At 34.7% G+C, this 19,140-nt stretch overlaps 1 protein-coding gene across 5 annotated transcripts in view; it reads left to right on the top strand.

Annotated features, from left to right (window-relative positions):
* PIAS1 (protein inhibitor of activated STAT 1) overlaps positions 1-19,004 on the top strand; it is a 183,721-nt gene extending 164,717 nt beyond the window's left edge. For all 5 annotated transcript variants that reach the window (XM_031955322.1, XM_031955324.1, XM_031955321.1 and 2 more), the window contains 3 exons: positions 12,111-12,253; positions 14,220-14,257; positions 14,899-19,004. In XM_031955322.1, coding sequence (XP_031811182.1) covers positions 12,111-12,253; positions 14,220-14,257; positions 14,899-15,192 — 475 coding nt within the window. In that variant the 3' untranslated portion in view covers positions 15,193-19,004. The remainder of the gene's footprint in view (positions 1-12,110; positions 12,254-14,219; positions 14,258-14,898) is intronic.
* Positions 19,005-19,140: the final 136 nt, after the last annotated feature.

Below are 19,140 nucleotides of genomic sequence, written 5' to 3'. Positions count from 1 at the left end.
ATCTCCATTGCTTTGCATTGGAACCTTCCTTTCCATAACTACCTCAACCTTAACATCGCCAAAACTGAGGTCATTATCTTTTCTCCAAAATCTATTTCTCAGTTCCTTGAATTGTGGTCCCAGATGATCTGCTGTCTGCTGGATAGTCCCAGTGACTGTCCCATAGGCAGAAAATTCAACATGTCCAAATTGGAATATTGTCTTTATAAAAGGCTATACTATACAGATTTTCCATTTTTACTTAAAAGTTTTCAAAACAGCAGTAATTTTTCCTGCTCTTCATTTTTAATTATACTAAATTTTCATTAAAGGCTTGAATACCTATAAGTATAATTTCTTTATAGTTTATGTACATCCTAAAGTACTATACTGAGTGTGATGAAACATAGTTTGAGTTGGCTGGATCGTGGGTTCCTATGAGATGAAAAAAAAAAAAAAAGAGGTCCAAGGAGTTTTTAATTTAATTCTTGCTTGCAACTTTGAAGTCATCTTTAATTATCATTTCTCCTTCTCCTTGCCATATATAATAATTTGCTAAATCTTATTAATTCTAACAATGACAAATGAGATCAGCTATGTAAAGCATTATGCTACATTTTAAGATTTATATAGTGCTTTACATAGCTGATTTCATTTGACTTTAGGCCACCCTATACTATTATGTAGTATGCCAAAGGCATTACCCTTTTTTTTTTTTTTTTTTTTTTTTTTTTAGATAGGAAACTGAGACTCAGATATGATAAAATGACAATCATATAGTTAGTGTTACAAATGGGATTTAGACTACAATCCATGATGCCAAGTACAGCTTTATCATCGCTAATCCATGCTGCCTTTATAACATCTCTCTACCCAAAGGATTAAATGCAAACTCCTCAGTTTGCCATTTGAAGTTCTTTTTAATCTGTCTCTTCTTTACCTTTCCAGGCTTATTATGCATTACTTTGTTTTAAACATTGTACAACCCCAATCAGATTAGCTTTTTTTTTTTTTTTTTTTTTTTTTTACTGTTTGTCACACATAACAGTCCATTATCTCTTTGCCTTTTCAAAGGCTGTTGCCAGTTCTTGGAATATATTTCCTCCTTATCTTTACCCACTTAGACTCCCCCATTTCCTTCCAAGTTCACTTTAAGCACAATCATATATATAAATTATTTTGTCTGTATCCTAGACATGATGTCTCCTTTTGTAAAATCTAAGCTCTTTAAGGGCAGGAACTATTTCATTTTTAGTCTTTGTGTGTTCCCCATTGCCTAGCATACTGTAGATGTTTGATAAATGTTTGTTGATTGTTTGATCTGTATAATATCCCCCTTTTTACTAGTTAGCTATCATGCTAGTTCAAACTGTCATTGCTATCCATCTATATCGGTGATTTCCAAATTATTTTTAAGTGAAATTCACCATCAATAATAAATAAATAAATAAGTTTAAATGATGGTTGCTTATACTCTCTCAGTATGTTTTTATTTGCTCATTTATGTTATTTACATGTATTACTGTACAGTAATGATTATGTCCTTGTGTTCTACAACAAACTTCTCTCTCTGTTATCTACATTCATTGTTTATCTTCAGTTCTCCTTGTCTGTTGTCTGCTTCCCTTCTGATTACAAAGGTCCCTATCTCCCTCATCCTCAAAAGAGAACCCCTCATTTTAGTCAGCCAGCCCTATCATATGGTCCCATATCTTTTTTTTTTTTTTTTTTTTTTGTGGCTAAACGCTCTGAAAAATCAGCATCTTTTGCTTCCATTTCTTTTCCCCTCATCTCTTCTTAATTTCTACAGTCTAACTTCCAACTTTATCATTCAGCTGAAACAGTTAGCCAAAGTTCCCTATGTCTTTAATCCTCATCCTCCTTGACCTCTTTCCAGTATTTTATACCATTGCTCACTCTTGTCCTTGATAGTCTTTTCTCAGTAGGTTTTCATGATACTGCTCTTTCCTGATTCTCGCCTGACCACTCTTTTTTAGTCTTCTGTTAATTCTTCATCTAGACCTCACCTACTGACTATGGGTATTCCCTCAGACTCTCTACTGAGCTCTCTCCTCCTCTATTTTTCTTGGTGATCTCATGAGCTACCATGGATACAGTTATCATCTCTGAAGATGATCATCAGATCTTTCTGTCTATCCCTAAATCCTCTCTCTTTTTTTCCCCACTTAATAATATTTTATTTTCTAATTAATTATTTATTTTATTATATTATTATATAATACATATTATATAATTATCAATTTAGTTTCTAATTCTAAGGTATTCAGTATTCACTATTGTAAGATTTTTGAGTTTCAAATTTTTTTTCTCCCTTCCTTCCCCCTCCCCTCCCTAAGACAGCAAGCAATCTTGACATGTTTTATATATATATATATATAATCATTTCAAATATATTTCCATATTATTCATATTGTGAAAGAAAAAATCAAAGCAAAAGGGAAAATCCAGGAAAGAAAGAAAATAGTATGTTTCAATCTGCATTTAGTCTCCATAGTTCTTTTTCTGGGTGTGAATGTGGATGTAGATTTTCCATTTTTTTCCATCAATTCTATTGGAATTGTCCTGGATCACTCTATTGCTGAGAAGAACTAAATCTGTCATAATTGATCATTACACAATCTTGCTGTTATTCTTAACTACTGTTTTCCTAATTTCCTTATTAGTGTCGAGAGTATCACCATCTTCGCAGTTTCCCAGACTCATAATCTTAAGTATCACTTTCAATTCCTCATTCTCTTTTATTCATTCTGTTTCTAGATCTGTTCATTTTATCTTCATAATATCTTTACATATATTCTTCCTCCTCTCCTCTGATAATTGTCAGCATCCTTACATCTGCTCTACTATAATAGCCTGATGGTGGGTCTGCCTGCCTCAGGTCTCTCCCTGCTCCAATTTATCTTCCACTCAGTTGCCAAAGTGATCTTCATAAAGTATAAGTATGACCACATCATCCACTCCCCCTGCTCAGTAAATTCCAGTGGTTCCTTATCATCTCCAGGATCAAATTTATGTTTTGCATTCAAAGCCCTTTCTAGCCTTCCTCTCTCCCCACCTTTGAATGAAGTCTTCTTTTACTTTACACCCTTTCCCCCACATTTTATGTAATTCTCTCTGTCCTGTTTGTTGTTCCTTGAACAAGACATTTCAGGCATTTTCCTTAGCTGTCCTCCCATATCTGGAATTCTCTGGGAGAGAGGGAGAGCATTAACAACTAAGAAATTTAGAGCATTCTCTTAGAACACTTGAACTTCACTTTAAAGAAAATCTTCCTATTGCTTTCTTGCTTTCTTGATGTCCTTTAAGTCCTAGATAAAATCCATCCTTCTACAGGATATTGTTCCCTTTCTCAATTCTAGTGCCTTCCCTCCCAATTTATCCAATGTATAACTTGTTTCTATATAGGTATTTTGTATTTTGTCTTCTCTGTTAAACTGTGACTTCCTTGAGCAGGAACTGTCTTTTTCCTTTCCTTCTATCTCTATTACTTAGCACAGTGCATGACATATGGTAGGTGTTTAGTAAATGTTTATTAACTGACTCACTCAAAATGAAAAAGAAGAAAAAGAAGATGGACTCTCAGTTCACTAGTCACTTTGACTAGATGCAGAAGCTGCCCTCTAAAGAAGTACTTCACTGTTGAAGAGAAAGAATTTTTTCAGTGACACCAGTTTAACTGCTGTTTGGGTGCCTCAAATTTTGGACTTAAGAGTCTAAAAACTAAACTGTAAGGAAATTTGGGGGTTTATTCAGTAAAGAGAAAGGCAAAGTCTAGTGGGATAAGTAGATGCAGTTGTATTAAAAACAAGTCCAACAGTTAATGTGTATGATATAGCTCATACTCCTTCTCTGTGATTGATTTTATACTCCTTATGGACAATCCATATACCTCCCTGGGGTAAAGCCCAACTTGAGAGACCATTGGCTTACATCACTGCAATAATTTTTTAAATTGGCTTCCCATTTCTCCTCTCTCCTCTCCATTCTCCAAACAGCTAGCAAGATAATCTTCTGAAAATAGAAATCTTACTATCTTTCTTTCTCTGTTCAAGAAAAGAAACTTCCTGTTTGCTTCTATGAAATGTGAACTAACTAATTGGCATTTAAAGCCCTTTGGATTCTAGCTTTTTTTTTCTGGACTTTTTACATTTTTGTGAAATTTCTTGTGCATTCTACTTTTCAGCCAAACTGTCCTGCTTATTATTCCCCAAACTTAGTGTTCCATCTTCTCACACAGTGATTTTGTAGTCTTGTCACCCGATGCCTACAGTGTATTATAACTCACTTCTATCATTTAGAATCTTTAGTTTTCTTTAAAACGAAGTTCAAGTGTTCTACAAAGTTGTACTGAATTTCTTAATTGTTAATGCTCTCCCTCCCTCCTCAACTTATTTTACTTTATTCTTTATACCTCTAAATGACCCAACCAGTGACCTCAAAGAAGAGCCTCCATTCCTATAAGCCACCATTGGTAGACAAAACTCATTCCCTTTGAGTGAATGCCGTATTCTCCTCCTCTCCTAGCATAATCTCTTCTCCTGTAAGCTACTGCTGCTCTTTCCTGACTTAGCAAACAGTATTCTGCTTTCAAGAACCATTGACCCAGGTAGGGCCATCACTTCTGTATAGCAGTGTTTTGTTTATTTTTTCTCCAGTTGACTGTGGTTCTTCCTTCTTTCCTGGTGTTAGAGAAAGAACTATGTGATCCCAGTAGTCATCATCTAGGAATCCATTAGCAATAAAGCCCCTATCAAGTGAAAGGACATTATTTCATAGCAGTTGTCCATTATAAGCTCCCACTTTATCCTATTCAATACATCAAAACCTACTACGAAGTTTCCATACTCTCTTTTTTCCAGTCTCTAATAAAGAAATGGCCTTTTTACTTGACAGGGGCACACTTTCTTGATCCTCCTGTCTCTTCTAGCAGTTTGCTTTTTCAATCAGTCTTTCTAGTCTTCAGTCTCCTGTCCCCATTCCTCCTCCTCACCCCTACTGGCTACTTTCAAGCAATTACCACATTTCCCCCAGTCTGTAAGAAAAACAATAATAATAATAATAAACCTTAATTGACTCTCTCCCTTAAGCAATAGTCAAGTGTCTCTTCCACCTTTTATGGCTAAATTCTTAGAAAAAGCCATCTATACTTGTCTCCATTCCCATCTCTCCCCACCTATTTTACTCATTTCACAGCTTTAAGTCTAAGCTTCCAATCCTATTGCTTAACTAAAACTGCTCTCAAGGTTATCACTAGGGTTTCTGTTTCCAGATTCTCTTTTCTCCAGTTCATTCTTCACATAACCTCCTCTTCCATATTTACACATACACACTCCCTTTCTCTCCTCTCTCCTTTCTGTCTCCATCCTTCCTTCCCTCCCTCCCCCTCTCTCCTTGTGTACATTCCAATCCAACTGGCCTATTTAGAAATAGAGATGAAGAAGGAATAGATTTAGCTTAGGACAATCTATATAAAGGCACAATTAAGAAGTAGAATATCAAGTTTGGGAAACTTGTCAAGGTGTTTATATTTAGGGGGATTTGAGAGTCAATAGATCCTTCACAGGCTATAATATTGCACTGAAGCTAACAAGATAAAATTTAGTTAAATTGAATTTAAAAACGAATTTCCTAAATATATGGTAGGGTTGATATGGTATGATAGGAGTTTAGGGGGAAAAAGACAGGATGTTTTAGAGGACTGAGTTCAACCTAATAACATTGTATCTTGTTGAGTAGAGGGGTGACTTTAGTCAGGAATATTTAGGTCCAACAAGTTCTGTCCCTGAGCCATTCTGACTTCTGAAATAAAAAAGCCTCTCAGTGTCCCAAGAGACTAATTATAAATGTCACAGCAGGTGTGAATCTTCATTGGCAGAATTCCTTACCAGAAGTCCCATGTCTAAAGTCATAGGTACAGTTTGTTTGTTTGTTTTTTTAAAGCTCACTATGAGTAGGCAGTATAATACAGTAGCCAGAAAAGCTCATACAATCATAGACTATTCAAAGATGTAGCTAGAACTAAGGAAGTCTCCCTGTACTCTGCCATGACCATGTCACACCCGAAGAATTATCTTCCTTTTGGGGAGTTGAATATTAGACTTGGTTTTTGTTTTGTTTTGTTTTTTGGACCGCCCTGGGGGCAGATATTGCACGGGGTAGGGGAGAGTAGATCCAGGCTTGATTTAAAGAGAAACTTTGTAACAATTAGAGCCATCTGAAGGTGGGTAAAAGGCATTTGAAATTAGTGGGTTCCCACTTATTTGAAGTTTTCAATCAAAGCTTGGGTTCCTCTTTGTCTAATTAATCTTGTGGAAGGAGTTCTTGTCTAAGTATGAGGTGGAATAGGTAGCCTCTGTGGTCCTTCCAAATTCTGTGATTGTCTGAGATAAATGTTTAATCACACTAGTAAGTTCCTTGAGGGCAAGGCTTGTTTACAGGATTACTGTACTAAAAGTTACTCCACTGTCCTAAAGAGTTAATGTTTCCCTAACTTTGTAATGTTTACAAACAAACTTAATTGGCCCTAACCCTAAATTTAATAAAACTTTTTAAAAATTGTAGCCTAGACATCTGGGGCCTCAATGATCATCAGGTTTTTTTTTTTTTTACAAGAGAAAATGAAAAGAAAGCTGTTTTAGTAGTTAATGCCCAAAAGGAACAATAATACCTGTGTAAAGATACACATATTGCTTCCTCATTTCCAGAGTTGTTTACCATAATTTCTTTTAATTAACTTTCAGTATTTGTGGTAATGTTTGCTTAGGTCTTAAATAGCTATAAATGTTGGCAATGCCTTTTCTTCTTACTCTGGTGTATATTCAACAAACATTACCACTACACAGAATTGCAATTTTTAACTGTCTTTTTAAGCTTGTAAATATAATCAAAGCAGCCAAAGTGTACAGGGTTTGTTGTTTTTATTTTAATTTTTTTTTAATCAAATCTATTTTCTTTTCTTCCCAGTACATCCCATTCATTGAGAAAGGATGAAAAACAAAACCCCTATTACAAATCTGTATGGCTAACACAGATTTCAGCATTGTGCTATGTACAGAATGTGTATCTGTCTATCATTCTCTGAATCTTTCACCTCTCGGTTGGGAGCTGGGGAGCATGTTTCATCACTAGTCTTATGAAATTATGGTTGATCTAAACTGCTAGTTTTCTTTTTAATTTTTCTTCCATAGCTCTCATTTATTTTTAGTTTTTTCCTCAAGTGTTTTCACTTTTTAATTCTTGCTTTGTTTCTTCCAACATTTCTACTTGAATTTATGCCCCAGCTGAGTTTTCTTTGAGGTTTTGCTTATAGATATTTTGGAATCATTCTTATAGTAGATTTATATCTTGAACATCTCTATCACCTTGATATCATTTTATGGTGAGGTTCTTTTTGTCTTTATTTGCTTATTCTTTCAGTCTACTTCCTAACTTTGGACTTTCTTAGTGCCAGGCCTTAAACATTTCTGGAGAAAATGTCTGCTGTTGTTTTCTTGGGGTATTGATGGATGTGTTATTACAGGATCTCAGGGACAGCTCTGTCTGGGGAATTATAAATTTTTGGTGCTTTCAAAGTGGTCTGATTCAAAGCAAAGTCTGATCATTATTTCTACGTCTCACCTTCCCCCACTCCCAGTCTGAGTTTGGGTCTAAGAACCAGGTTTGTGGGCTTTGCTGATTCAGTGACACAGTACTGTAGGCTTTCCTTTGTCCTGGGATTCCTGCCCTGATTATTCCCCTAAAGACTTCATAGTGAGCTAGAAACTGAAACTTTAACCTCACTCCATTCCTGGAATTGGAGCTTCACAGATCTTGATCCCATGACTAAGGGCCCTATACTTTCATTCTGGACTTAAGTCTCCTCATGAGTCTGCACCTATAGTTATAGCACCTTCCATACAAAATAAGAGTTGGGCGGAAAAGAAATTTAGTCCCTGTAGCTTTTCTTGAATGACCAGATTCATTGCCACACTTATTCCTCAGCCTAAGCCTAACCTCACCTCCTAAGTTCAAATCTTTGTGCCAGGCCCTGGTTATTATTAAGTTTGGATAACAATGGTTCTGTCTGTGTGAAGCTTACATTCTAGTAGGAGAATATCATATCTGTTGGATGTTCTTTTTTGTACTTAGAGAGTCACATCTATGTAGATTGCACTCTCCTCCTTTATTATGTTTAAATGTGTTAACAAATGTAAAGCATTTTATAACCCTTGAAACAAATTCTAGGTATTATCTGCTCCTTTAAACACTCTATTGTACATTCCTCTTGTTCTTTTACTGCCTCAAGAATGTCATAACCACTGAGGCTGTCTGTCCCATTTTCTTATAGAACCAGCATATCTGCTTTCTGAGGTCAGGCATGCTTTGGATTCAGTAACAACTACAATCCAAAATATGTATGATATGTTTTAATGCATTTTGTCACGAGAGTGGTATAAGCAAAGTGTGCTATGTGCTGTGAGATCCAGCCCAAAGGGAGAGGTGAGACAGACAAAATGTCAGAGTTTGGCAGCCTTTGATAGTGATGTGGTACAGAGAAGGTTTTCAGTACTTTTTGCTGGCTAACAGACAAAGAGACTTAGAGGGAATTACCAGGGGGGAAAAAATGTTTCATGATATGAGGTGTCACTAAATTGAAATCATTTCTTTGTTTTATATTAAAGATCAACAATTCTCAAAAGATTTCATATTTTACCATATTTGCAGTTATTACCACTGAAGTTTCTTTTATGATCAAAATGAATTGGTGCCCCTAAAAAAAGGCATTATTGTGGTCTAGGTAGGTTTGTACTATTTTCCAAGTCATATAGGATACAGATTATTTCACAATACCTCAGTGGTTATCACGGCAAAATTAATAGCAAAGACACAGAAAATATGAATTATATTCCATAGTAACTCACCAGTCCCTTAAAAAATGGAAGTTAAAGACTTCCTAAGCAATAGAATTATGCTAAATAGGATGGATATGTATATAATTTTGCTGCTCTGAATATTTTGTGTTTCTGCTTTTTTCATGAGTACTAACCTCTGCTAACAGTCCAACTTTATGGTTGTTACTGGGTCACATGACTTGTGAGAAGCTTATTTTATTGATTTGTATAAATAGAAAAGAAAACAACATTGAATTTCAACTTGCCTAAGGCTAGCATAGTTTAAACAAATACCTGCAAAGTTTTTATGGTTAAGATATTTCTATTTAAAACCATAGTGTAACCAAATACATATTCTAAAACCACAATGTTTGGAAAGAATGTATCAGGATTACCCTGATTTATTTCTTCAGTGTTAGCAGCTATAACTTTTTAAAATGTGTATACATATTTATGCATAGATATGTATTATGTTGTATGAAGTAAATTTCACTCTTAAAATTTTTCATAGGCAAATGTAAGTAATGTATTTGGATAAGATATTCATTATCTTGTTTATCATCGAACTCTGGGTATTTTTCCCTTTAAATGATTTATGCAGTTAGATTTCCAAACTTTTTTTTTTTTTTTAGGATTTTATTTTCTTTTATTTTTACCCCCCAAAGCACCATGTTTATTCTTTGAAAAAATAATTAACTACATGAACCACTTCCTGGGGTCAGAGATTGGATGACTCCACATTAGTGCCTGTGTAACTAATATCTAATATCAGATTTGAAACTATGATGTAGTAAAAATGTGTGCTAACTTTAGAGATCATGTAACTCCGTGTAACCATACTAAAACTTACCCAAATTACTATAATAGATTAGCAGTTAACAGAATTCAGTCTAATGTGTTAATTGTAGTATTCCCATGCATTATAAAAGAAAGAAAACTGCCAAGAATTAAAGGGAAGTACATTGAAATGAATATAATAAAATATCTTTTCTGTTTCCATTTTTTATAACTGACTCTTTTCCAGTTTGATATGTCTTACAGAAATTTCTAATATCTTTCTCTCACTAACCCAGATTATCATTTCAATTTTTCCCCCCTTTTAATCCCTTAAGTACTGTCAGAGCAGCTAGCTAATAGGAAGATGTTACTTGTGACAGACTGAGGAAGAGGTTTAATTAAAATTCCCATCAGACAAGTATATTTTTATAAAGAAGAGGAATGTTTTATACTTCATCTGCAATTCATAAAAATGTGGTAAAGTCTTATAACGAAGATCCTTTTCCTGGAAACAAAGAATAACTGGCTAGAGTTTAAGGTCTAACAATAGCTTGTACTACTGAAATTGTATTGCTTTGTTACCCCTCTTTCATCAAGTAAGACTATATGAGTGAGGCAGGACTTTAATTTCTCTGTTCAAAATACCTTTGGCTCTAACACTAATTGGGTTAAATTTCGTCTTTTTCATCTCAAATTGCTAACTAACATTTCTTCCCTATTTTAAATTCTTCTTAACCTGATGGTTGGGGAATAGGGTGAGGAAAACATCTTATAATTTAGCTATTTTAACTTCATCTTCCCATAATGTCTTCTGTTTTCAGTGCTTTCTTCAGGATCTTCCATCATCTTTCTTCAGTGTTTGCCGATTTCCTCACTCTTATGATGTTAACCATTCGTTTTGTTACTTTCACAGTCTTGGGTTTTTTGAGCTTGCTTGCTTCCTCCTTCCCTCCCTCCCTCCTTTCCTTCCCCCCTTTCTTCCTTTCTTCTTCTCTTTCTTCACTCCCTCCTTCTTTCCCTTCCTTCCTTCCTTCCTCCCTCCCTCCCTCCCTTCCTCCCTTCCTTCTTTCTTTCCTCCTTCCTTCCCTTCCTTCCTTCTTTCCTTTCTCCCTTTCTTCTTTTCTTCCTTCCCTCCTTCTTCCCCTTCTTTCTTTCCTCCCTTCTTTCCCTTCCTTCCTTCTTTCCTTTCTCCCTTCCTTCTTTCCTTCCTTCCTCCCTCCCTTCCTCCTTTCCTTCCTTCCTTTCTTTCCTCCTCCTTTCCTTCCCTCCCTCTCTCTTTCTTTCCCTCCCTCTCTCTTTCCCTCCTTCCTTCCTTCTTCCCTTCTTTCTTTCCTCCCTTCCTTCCCTTCCTTCCTTCTTTCCTTTCTCCCTTCCTTCTTTCCTTCCTTCCCTCCCTCCCTCCTTCCTTTCCTTCCTTCCTTCCTTTCCTCCTCCTTCCTTTCCTTCCCTTTCCTCCTTCTTTTCCTCCCTCCTTTCTTCCCTTTCTTCTTCCCTCCCTCCCATCCTTCCTTCTTTCCTTTCTCCCTTCCTCCCTTCTTTCCTTTCTCCCTTCTTTTCTTCTTTCCCTTCCTCCCTTCTTCTTTCCCTTCCTTCCTTTCTTCCTTCCTTCCTCCCTCCCTCTCTTCCTTCTTTCCTTTCTCCTTTCCTTCTTTTCTTGCTTCCTTCCTTCCTTCCTCCCTCCTTCCCTCCCTTTCTCCCTTCCTCTCTCTCTTCCTCCCTCCCTCTCCCTCTGTCTCTTAGAGACAACTAATTGGCGCAGTGGAAAGAGTGCTAGACTTGGAGTTATGAAGACCTGAGTTCAAATTTGGCCTCAGACATTTACCAGCTATGTGACCCTAAACAAGTCATTTTACCCTTTGTGCCTCTGTTTCCTCATCTGTGAAATGAGTTCTAGAGAAGGAAATGACAAATCACTCCAATATCTTTGTCAAGAAAACTCATATGGAGTCACAAAGAATCAGGTCCTACTAATTGACTAAACAACAACAAAACCTCTACTTTCTTAGCCACCACACCTCTTTGCTTTTGCCTCAAAATTTATCTTTAATCTTAATGTTTTTCACTAAATTAATGGAGACATCACACAATTGCCTACTCTTTAAGTGTAAGTTCTTTTTACTATCTGGTTAGTGATATGTGTGAATGTTTATCATTAGAGCTGAAGCAAGCACAAAGGATTCAAGGCCCTTGTCTTAGGTGCATAAAACTGAGGGGCAAAGAAAGACATGACTTAAGTGTATGTTTTCCTAAGAAATGGTATGCTGTTAGGATAGGGGATATTCCTGCCTCAGGCATATAAAGTGTGGTGCTTTTTATTACAATTATACCTGTTTCTTTCTTCCTATAACCTCTGAAGGTACTGTAGAGTTTCCTGAGTTGGAAATTAAAGCAAAAGAATTATATTTCTGTTTATCCATAATCAATGGGAAATCTAAATGACTTAAAAACTTTTTTTCTTTTTAGCATTTTAAGTCTGCCTCATCAAGCATCTCCAGTATCAAGAACCCCAAGTCTTCCTGCTGTAGACACAAGCTACATTAATACATCCCTCATACAAGACTACAGGCATCCATTCCACATGACTCCCATGCCTTATGACTTGCAAGGTAGGTTAAGCCTATATTAGCAAATAAGATTGTGGATAAAACAGATCCAAGTTGCTCTCTTCTGAATGAGCTTAAAGTAGAATTGGAAAGTTGTAAAATATTTAAAGCTTTGACTAGTATAAGCCGGTGAGTTTTTGCACTTCTGTTAAAATTCAGCATGTGTACATTTCTGTAACATAGATGACTATGGCCCCTATGCCTAGAACATATAACGAGTAAAATGACTTCTGGGTATTGTGAACAGCCATACCTTTTGGAAGGAACAGCTATCTACAAGTCTTCAAAGCTTCAGCAACCTTTATATATAGTCTCCTAAAAATAAGGTTATCATTTAAAGTTATAAATCCAAATTTTCCAGTTTAAATAATGTTGCTATAGGTTGTTGGATTTTTTCCCTAATTGTATAGGCTAGAATGTTTTTAATGTTTACTTGATTTTAATCCATGTGGCTGATCTGGCTCTTATTTTGAAGAAATGTAAACTATTTCCACAACCACATTTTAGTTTTATAAGAATTATTTAACATTATCAAAAAGCATTTAGCACATTATTTTCTTTAAGTTAAGTGAGTGTGATTGCTAGATTAACAGTGCTACTCTAAACCTTATGATTTCTAGAATCACAGATTAAGATCAAGGTAAATAATTTATTTCAGGACACTGTGAATTGGGATTCTGCCAATCTGTCCCCTTAGCTGTTTTCATGTTACTTTTGTTTAGGTTTATATATTTCATAAAGGCAAAAAAAAAAACAACCCCAAAGTTTCTTCTTTCAAAACCTATAAGGCCTTGAAAATCTGCTAAAAGAAAAATCAGAATGATTTATTTGTTGAAAAATTCTCTAAATTATTTTTATCTTCCAAAGCACAACTGGGGTCGTTACTTAGAGCTTCGTCTTTAATACTTTTTGTGGGGCTACCTTTTACTAATCAACCCTAGAGATATGTTACTGTAGTGCCTAGACTGTATGGAAAAATTGGGGAATATAAGAGGAAAAAAGTGAAAGCTTTGTATCCTGGGGTACCTAGTACCATCCTAGCATGTCTTTGTTCCATTTATATATTTATGGTATTTCATATATGTATCTGTCAACCAACTTCATTAAAAAATCCCAGTTTTCTAGAAAACTTCTTCCCAGTTGGCTTGGGTCTGCCCCTATATTGTGATTTCAACATTTTATGTTTGCCGCATTCACCTGTTCTTCAACTACTCTCTTTTGAATTCCAAATTATGATGAGAACAGACGTGATGACAATTATATAATAGTTTAGAGAGAGTGAAGCCCTGTTAGTTAGGTGACCTTTTGTAAGTAATAATTATTCCTGTCATTATTTTGAACCCTGTACAGGAATAAGACAGCTAGTGTAACACAAGCTTTCATATAACTCTTCTTTCTTTCTTTCTTTTTTTTCCCCCTGAGGCAATTGGGATTATGTGACTTGCCCAGGGTCACACAGCCAAGACAAGTTAAGTGTCTGAGGTCACATTTGAACTCAGGTCCTTCTGACTTCAGAGCTCATGCTCTATGCGCTGCCCCTAGCTGCCCCAACTTTCATATAACTCTTGATATTCTACTCCCACTTCTCTGAGTTCACCTCTGGATAACTACTTGGAGTAATACTTGCTTTAAGTATCGAGAAAGGGAACAAAAAAAGCAAGGGGGGGGGGGGACGCACTAAAAGTTGCTCTTGTTTTTGGTTTTGTTTTTTTAATTTCTTTAATTTTCATTGAAAACTGGTGACCTTCAACAACCTTTTAGAGAATAAGAATATAAAGTTTTATACAATGTATTTGCTTACATTTATATAGGACATTCCAAAAGTCTTAGTGCAGTTTTAAGCTTTAATGTCTTCTAACTATACTCAAACTTTTGGGACACACTGAGATAATATATTTTTTAATTTGAAGACATTTTAAAATTTTGTTTGTCTTTAAAGATACTAACATTTTATTTTCATTCTTAACAGGTTTAGATTTCTTTCCCTTTTTATCAGGAGACAATCAGGTATGTTGAAGAAAAAAAATTATTCATTTTCTCTACAAATTATTTCTTTTTAAAGTACAGCTTTTACATTTAAAATAAAATAACTTTCCTTGGAAGGTTTTAAATGGTAATGCCACATACTACAGCTCTCATTTTTTTCTAGGGCAAGTACATCAAAATTTCTATTTCACTTGTGTTTAAGTGTAGTAAAAGTAATTATTTGCTGGCTTTTTCCAGTACTGCTTCAAGTCATACCTATAGGTAGCAAATTATTTTGACTGATAAATTAATTTTTTAATGGTATTTTATTTTTGACTGATTAGCCAAGGGATATCTTCTCACAAAGAGAAAAGAAACATTGCCCTGCATTATAATTTGACTTTTTGAGATTTAATTGCTTTCTGCATTGGAATAAAGAACACTTAATACTTTTATTTCCAGTTTTCCTGTGGTTTCAGAAACCAAGGTTTCCAGAGGTAAATGATCACTACTATATAAATTCACTTCATTGTACCACTTGTCTTACTAAGAAACATTTAGAGATTTACAATATATTTCAATTTTCTATTTCTAATTGGTTCTACTGGAAAGAAAACAATAATTCAGAAGTATAATTTTTAAATTATTTGTGTCTCTCTCTCTCTCTCTTTTTTTTTTTTTAGCATTACAACACCTCCCTTCTTGCCGCTGCAGCAGCAGCTGTCTCGGATGATCAAGACCTCTTACACTCGTCTCGTTTTTTCCCATATGCCTCTTCGCAGATGTTTCTTGATCAGTTAAATGCAGGAGGTAGTACTGCCCTTCCAACCACGAATGGAAGCAGTAGTGGCAGTAACAGCAGTCTTGTTTCCTCTAACAGCCTGCGAGAAAGTCATGGCCATGCAGTTGCCAATAGAAGCAGCACAGACACAGCATCTATCTTTGGCATCATACCGGACATTATCTCATTGGACTGATTTGCCCTCTCCTTTCCCCTTCTTCCTACCCCCAGACTCAATGAACTTGGCAGAAAGAAGAGAACTTTGTGCTCTGTTTTACTTTATTCTGTTTAGAAACGTACACAAGTGTGTGTTTTTTTTTCCTTTTTTTAGGGAAAAAATTAAAAGAAATGTACAGAGAACAAAACTATATTTTCAGTTTTACTTTTGTATATAAACCTAAGACTGCCTGTCTGGTAAAACACGCGAAAAAAAAAAAGAAAAAGAAAAAAACAGCCACCCACAAACCACCTTTTATTCATTTTACTGGATTCTGAAGATTTTGTTTTCAACATTCACATTTGTCCTGTGGTTTTATTTTTGTAGTTTGGGCATAAAAGACATTATTTTCTTTGCAGTAACAGAAAAAGGAATTGCATGTATGAAGTTTTAAATTGTAGGCAGTTTCTTGTTTTTTTTGTTAGAGGGAAAAAATACCTTTTAAAAATGCCATTTCCTGATAATGGCAGAGTTGAGTTCTGTGTTTTGCATAGATTTTACCCAAACTTAAGTTATATAAATTTCATCTGTCCTGGTGCATTCATTCCCTCTGTGTTTCAGAATGTAGTTTATGGGAGTGCGTGTATTAGTATTAGTATATGTTCTTATCACTTCTGATTTTATCCAAGTTTGTATTCAGTTGGAATATCAAGTTTTCCATTTCCCCCAAAATGCTAAAGATCTTAAAGTTGACATTTAAGAATCTTTGCAAAATATCCCAGTTGCTTGTATTCCATCACATACTTCTACCTGCTGCACATACCCTGAATATTTCTTTTGAAGATACCACTTAAAGTTAATTTGGGTCCCCAAAAAAAGTCTTTAGTGGACTTAAGAATATCTTAATCTGAAAAGGACTGACATACTTCCATTCTAACTCTGAAGTTGGAATATTAGAAATTGGAACACTTTTGGTTTGCCAGAACCTATTACTCATGTGGTCTATAAGTATCTGCTTTGGTGGAAGTGGTAAAAAGTTGTCATGAAAAAAATTTTTCACCAGGCTAAGGCAGTAAAAATAATTTAAAATGCTCTTTTGCTTGGTTTGTGCAGCTGAATGAGGTCATGGTGCATACAGCATTCAAAAAAAAAAGCTGAAAGAAAAATAATTCTAAAAGTAAATGCTTTTTGGAAAAATAATTCTGTAAGCACCCAGTAGATTTCATCTTGTAGAAATCCTCAATTTGATAAAGGGTTTGAAAAATCATAATTTTTTTTTTTTACTTTGTCATTTTTAATTTCTGGCTATCAGTAATGCTTATGTTCTTAAGCTTTGGGCCAAACTTAATGTCCACCATTTAAATTTTCTTATATTTTATTTTTTTTTTAAATTTAGTTTTCTTCACCTTTTCAAGACATGCATGACATAGGAAAGATATTTTATAAAACTATGGAATCAGTTGTCCTGAACCATTAATAGTGGAATGTGTAAATAGATTGAAAGCTGTTTTCAGAAGGGGGGTAGGGGGTGGGAGAAGAATAAAGAAAAACTGAAGGGGGAAAGGTGATTCTACTTGTGTCCCAAAGTCACCATCAGAGAAGACACAGTATTCTCTGGTGTACAGAATATTTTTCTAGCTGGTTGAAAGTGCAGGGAATATGTTTATCAGGAAAGATAAGGAATATTAAATTTGCCAGTTTTCCAGTCTGGGTTTTTATGTTTGAACACTTGATGTCAGCTAGTTGTTTTCACAGTTGATCAAGGACCACCTTTTGTGTATGAAGATGTCTTTTTAAACCTTGCATTGATAACAAAATGACCTACTTTCGTTCAGGTAGAAGTCAAGATTGCTGTATGATCAGTTGTATGATAAATGTATTGGTTCACATGAATATGTAGCATCTAAAAATAGTCTTTGTGTTTTTACAGCCTCCCTCTGCCACTAAATTGTTGACTTGAATTTGGGGAAAAAAAAACAACAAAACAAAATGTTTGTGTTTATATGTATATGTGTGTGTATATATGTATTTATAGATAAGTGTGTGTGAGCTACAAGTGAGTTAAATAGTCTTCCCCTGAGCATGTGTATTCTACACATAACTGGCTGAGTTATATTCACTATATGACCGTTTATAATAAAAGTCTATTAAATGTCAGTTAAAATAAAACATCATAAAATGGGAAATAACTTCAGTTATAAATTGAATCTGGTATTGAGGTGTTTGGTTAAACACTTTTTAGAAATATTGCTGGCTTATTCATTTAGACTAATATATTTAGGAATAAAATCATATCTCTAAATTTGACCTTGGGGTGGAAATGATGACAAAACATATGGGGAGTTCTTATTTCACATCACATTAAGGCACATTTTTTTCCATTAATTTAAAATTTTAAAGGTAATTTTTAAAAGGTTTTTTGAGTTTTTTTAAAGTTTTCAGGGCAATACCTTTGGGTATGGAACTGAATTACAAACTTTTTGAATAAGAGTTGAAAACCACTCAGCATTTATTTAGCAAGACTATCTTATGGTTCCATGTTCTTCAATACCAAACATTACACCAGACCTAAATAAACAAAGGCAGAAAGTAGGGGGAAGTACATTTTCATTCACATTTTCCTTCATGCTTTCACAAAAGAAATTAACCTTTCTCTTACCTTTGAGTATTGGTGTTCATTCTACTGGGTTATATTTTTCTTGTGTTGGAATTTTTTTAAATATTGCATTTGATAGCAATTTTTATTTTATACTATCAGATCTCAGTGTCTATTGCTTGACCCTTTCAATTCAGTAAGAAAAAAAAGTATTAGTCATATCACACTGCATTTCTGTCGCAGAAAGAGTTTTTAAAAGTAATTCTTTGTTTTGTCTGATTCTTTCAATGTTGGTGAACTGTCTGTGAACAGATTCGGTAACTGATCTTTAGGCATTTGGCTCCCATTCCTATTGCCTGAGTCTTTCATAGTAGGTATGTATGTTTGTGTCTGTATATGTGTTTATGTACAATACTGTATGTGTGTGTATATATGCACACAAATATGAGTAAATAACTGTTGTTTGAATAGCAGGGTTGACATGGCTTTTAATTGCTTTTGTGGGCATTATTGGATATATATTTTACAAAGAAAATCTGAACTTTAACCATGCCAAGGCTGGTTGATTATAATTTATTTTGAGGATTAAAAAATTTCTTAATTCTCCTTAATATAAGCATTATCACAATTCTAGAACATTACCTTTTTAGCAAAGGTTCACCCAAGCCTCATGAGTGTGATTTGCTTCTTCATATTGGATTTCTGAAACTGGTTGGAGTCATAGCCCAGTTTTAAAATTAATAACTGTGGGAAGAATTTTTTAAATTCAATTTTAAATACATTCAGCATTTCAAGGTTTTAAAGCACATTTAAAATTATTTTAGGAAAGATTTTGTTTTATCAATGTAAGTGTTGTTAAATTCTTTTTAAAAAAATAAAAATAAATAGCTTAGATGCAAAGGGGGTGGGAGAATAACTGGTGGTCCCAGAGTGTGCTGCTGTTAATTGTTTAATTAACAAAGGGAAATGTATATAAACAGATATAAAAGTTACCATAAATTCCATGAACTTAAATCTGTGACTCATTGCCTTAAAAATTTCTCTTAGAGTTTCCACACCGCATGCCAAACCAGTAAAATGGCTTTTAAAAATGTATAGTAGACCAATGTCAGTTTGTATAAAAGTACCAAGTGAAAATATTTATTACATGCATTGGAAAAAATTGTTTACCTATTGAATGTTATCTGTTTATGTAGAGATCTTTAGATGTAATTAAAAAAAAAAGCATTCAGTAAATTGTCTTCTGTAAAATATACTGCTGGGCATATAAGGTGATATCTTACCAAAGCACCAGAAACTTGAAAGAAAGACAATTTTACCATAAAAGGACTATGTGGTAAGTAAGAAATATGCAAGCATCCTTTATCCTGTTGTTGTCATGTGAATGGCAA

The sequence above is a fragment of the Sarcophilus harrisii genome, chromosome 2 (genome assembly GCF_902635505.1).
Source record: "Sarcophilus harrisii chromosome 2, mSarHar1.11, whole genome shotgun sequence".
NCBI lineage: Eukaryota > Metazoa > Chordata > Mammalia > Dasyuromorphia > Dasyuridae > Sarcophilus > Sarcophilus harrisii.
Note: the sequence above shows the minus strand (reverse complement) of the source record. Positions and strands in the feature narration are given on the sequence as shown.